Genomic DNA, 4128 nt, shown 5'->3' on the forward strand with positions numbered 1-4128 from the left:
CCACTTGTGTTTCTATTTCCTTTTTATCTTCTATTGAACACCTGTATGGTCTTTTACTATGGTATTTGTCTACTATTAATTCAATTCTTGCCTCATAATCCTTTACCGTGCCAATATCGTATTTGTCTTTCGCAAATACAGTTTTATATTTTTCTATTAATTTTTCTATCTTAATTTTCTTTATATTATTTAAATGTTCAAATTTTATCTGAAATTCCTTTTTCTCTATGTGTTCATTAAAATTTACTGAACACTGTTTAGTTTCATTATCTTTATTATCTATCTTAATCTTTTTTTTATATCTATCATTTTTTTGTGATATTTGTAAATTCTCATCTTGAATTAATTTGAATTTTTTTATCATATCTAATCCTATGATGAAATCTTCAAAATCATCCCTCTCTATAATGAATACATCAATGTATTCTTCTATGTCGAAGATTTTTATCTTTATAGTTACTAAACCTTCTGTATGTGTCACACCATTGACTGTTTTTAAAAATATTTTATTTACATCTGTCTTTTTCTTTATTTTAATTAATTTTGGATTTATTAAGGAAACTTGGGAACCTGGGTCGTATGTTCCGTTTACCTCTAACTTATCTTCTAATAATATTTTTATTTTAATCAATGGTGTGATTTCTCGTTTTTTTCTTCTGTGTTTAGATTTACTTCTATGACTGAGTTGCTTCCTATTACTCTACCTTCATTTCTTTCTTTCTTTTTAAACCAACATGAGTCTTCAGGATGATATCTGGTGCCTTTATTTAAGCTTTCACAATTCTTACACGGCTGTTTTCCTTCAAGTCTCTTCTTGTTGTCATATCTGTCTTCTTTCTTTTTTGCAAAACTATTTTTATTCACTAAATTTTCACATTTTCTGATTTCATGTAGTAATTCGGTCGAATTCTTACAATTTTCTTTATCTATCTTATTTCTAACAAACTCAGGTAATCCTGCTGCTATAAGCAATACTAGGGTTTTTTGACTGATGTCATTGTCCATATCTAGTAGTAGTTTCTCTTTCCTCATAGCATATTCAATCAATGAACCTTCTTTATATCTATAATATATAGCGTATATTCCTGTACTCCATCCTTTGTCTGCAAATGATTCTAGAAATCTTTTTTTCCATTCAGACCATCCAGCTTCCATTGTCAATATTGTGAGGGTCGCTGAGTGCCAATCTGAACATGACTTGTCCAGGAATAGCCTTAATATTTCAATTTTTGTATTATCTTCATTGATTTCCAACCTTTTACATTCTTTCTCAAATGTCTCCAGCCACTGTTTTGCATTTGAATGTTTAGATGTAAATTTTTCAATCATAAATTTTTCTGCTATGTGTTTTAAATTAAGTTGACTTTCTTTCTTCTGGGTGGGTTCTACTATATCTATTTTTATTATTTGTTCTAAATATAAGTCATTAAACATTATATTACCCTCTTTATCAAAGTATGTCTGCTCCATTTCTTTTGTCAGTGTGATCCAGACTGTTCTGTCTTGACCTCTTTGAGTAAAACTTTTTTTTACTCTTTTATAGACATCTGTCTTCATCAGTTCTTCATGCTCACTTACAAATCTCATTTCTTGTGGCAACACATATTCCTTGTTATCCTCTGTTCTAATTGAGGTTATGGCAACAATACTTGTCTTCTTGTCCCTCGGCGATGCCACATATTGAAATGCGAACTGCAATCTTCTCGACATTATAAACAAAAATTGTCGTTTTATAAGACAATTAATTGTGCAGGGTAAAACTTTAAACCAAAATGTGTTTCTCTGTAAACAAAGTGGAGAAATTTTATTCATTACTTAACAACAGTTATTTACATTATTTACAATCATCGCAATCTTACCTGTAAACAAAGAAACGACAATTAAGGTTTACAATTACCGCTTCTTTATTCACTCTACTTAATTGGTTTAATCTCTCTGTAATTTACACGTGTGCTCCACCACGAAAAATGACTGTTTCTAACTGTGTTTCGGTCTCTATCTTCAATTATCCTGGTGATTGTACATGTCACTCCATCCAACGGTAATTAATCAGAAGGCGCGCGGGGCATGAGAAGCGCGGCAAATTCGAATTGAAGAAAGTATACTTTCTTTACATATATATATACATATATATATATACACAGCCAAATATTATTCCTCTTGGAAAATATATGGGAAGACACATATGAACAATATGACCCGTATGAACAATATGAAATTGTGTTCAAATATGTGATAAAGGCAGACACGTCTATATTATACTGTTATCTATACGCTTAGATACGCTTAGATATGCATGCGAGGCGATAGAGCAGTAGAAATACACGATGTTGTCTATGGGTCGCTGGTGTGGTGCGCGGTTATATGCGTAGTTGATATGCTAGTTCGCAGTTCTTAACCCAAAGTTGTAAATAGAGAAATGAATGTGTTGTTTATCATAAAAGTATAATTTTTTTGTTTCTCCATTTACTTTTTACAATTATGATGATTCTCCTTATTGTAATTTCGATTTGGTGGTTGTTATTTAGTAGCACCTTGCGTGCCCTTCCTCCTCATCTCTTTGTTTGTGTCGCCGCGTCGATGCCGGTTTTGTGAGGGCTCGTCTGCGTGGCAATGCTCAATTTTATGGGTGTTCTTCGCAGGAACGAAATAAGCGGTGGAGGGTACCACGGGATCGGAGGCGTGGTACACCGTGGTCGTCCAATATCTGGCGTGATCGGTCGGTCTCTCTTGATTCCCGAGCCGGAATGCCCGGTAATGGATTTCGGCGGGCTAGCGCCGAATAGCGCCTGAAGCCGGGCCTTGGTCTTCTTCTGCTTCGGTAGCGGGTCTCCTGGAGCCGGTGGTTCGTCCCTGGCAGATGGTGGACTGGTGCCGTGGGTCAGGTCTATTGTGCCCAGAGTATGCAGCGGCTGAGGGCTTGGTGGATCTGGCGATTGTATGCCGGTTGTTCTCGGCGACCGAGAGCCGGATGCTGGAGGCGACTGAGCGCCGGAGGCAACCAAGCGCCGGATGCTGGAGGCAGTGATGCCAGAATTGAGACGCGAGCAACATGCAACCGAGGTGGAAGGGATAACACACACAAGCGCAAACCGCGTACGTGTGAGCTCGGTGCTTCGGCTGGCTTCGGATAGCAGAAGAGGACAGATATACTGTTTTCTGTCTCTCTTCTTTCTATCGAGCTGGCAACTATAGCGACGGGCGTACGGCGTACGGCCGACGGCGACGAGCGATGTGACTCGCTTTTCGATTCTTTATATACATGAGCGTTAAATGTTTTTTTTTACAGCCTTTTATTGTCATATAATAAATGTTTTTTCCAACTTTCCTTCCTACATTATATATTAAATGATTTGTCAGGCTTTCGATATTATATATTTATATTAGACTTATAAGAGAAAATACATTATTATATTAAAACAATATTGCCTTACTTAATTTTTTTTTTTTATTTAAGTATATTGCATATAAAAGTATTCGAGTAAAATACTCGAAGATTGAACATTATATTAAACATTTCATATTCTACATACCGCGAAAAAAAATAATTTGATAGTAAAAAATTTTATTTTACTCGAGAAAACTATTTATTCGGTGAATTTTAATAACGTTTTTGTTTATATTTAAATCTTTAAGCTTCTTAAATAAAATATATTTATTTAGTAAATATGAAATATATTTTTCTTATCAAAAACAATATCTATATTATTAAAAAAAATTACCTAAATGAAAAGAAATTATACAAAGATAAAAAATGAATATTGTTAAAACAAATCAAATAATTTTTGTTAATAATATACTGGAAGAATAAAAATATATATATTATGCGAGCACTTTTATATATTTAAATAAAAAAGTATATATTAATTAAAGCAGTATTGTTGTAATGTAATAATGTATTTTCTTATAACTCTGGTATAATATATAGTATTAAAAGGCTGTAAATATATTTTTAAATTGGAAAAATAATATTTGCAATTGTAAATATATTTAGAAAGCATTGCGGTTTAACTTAATAAAATAAATAATAAATTTTGAAAATAGTTACAAATTTCATTTATACAATTCGAGATATATCATTTATATGGGAATTGAACTCCTACTTTTTGTGCTTCAAACAAACAGTTT

The 4128-nt window shown here is 33.1% G+C and overlaps 1 protein-coding gene across 1 annotated transcript; it reads right to left on the reverse strand.

The window, feature by feature from the left end:
* Nucleotides 1-611: 611 nt before the first annotated feature.
* On the reverse strand, nt 612-2113 carry LOC138935624 (uncharacterized). Its single transcript, XM_070300329.1, has 2 exons — nt 1860-2113; nt 612-1782 (listed from the first exon to the last, which is right to left on the reverse strand). Exon 2 carries the CDS (start codon nt 1708-1710, stop codon nt 628-630), a length of 1083 nt encoding a protein of 360 aa, XP_070156430.1. The 5' UTR covers nt 1711-1782; nt 1860-2113; the 3' UTR covers nt 612-627.
* Between the last annotated feature and the right edge of the window lie 2015 nt (nt 2114-4128).

Source organism: Polyergus mexicanus, unplaced genomic scaffold (assembly GCF_030449975.1).
Source record: "Polyergus mexicanus isolate NDT 795.1 unplaced genomic scaffold, iyPolMexi1.0 SCAF_8, whole genome shotgun sequence".
Classification (NCBI taxonomy): Eukaryota; Metazoa; Arthropoda; class Insecta; order Hymenoptera; family Formicidae; genus Polyergus; species Polyergus mexicanus.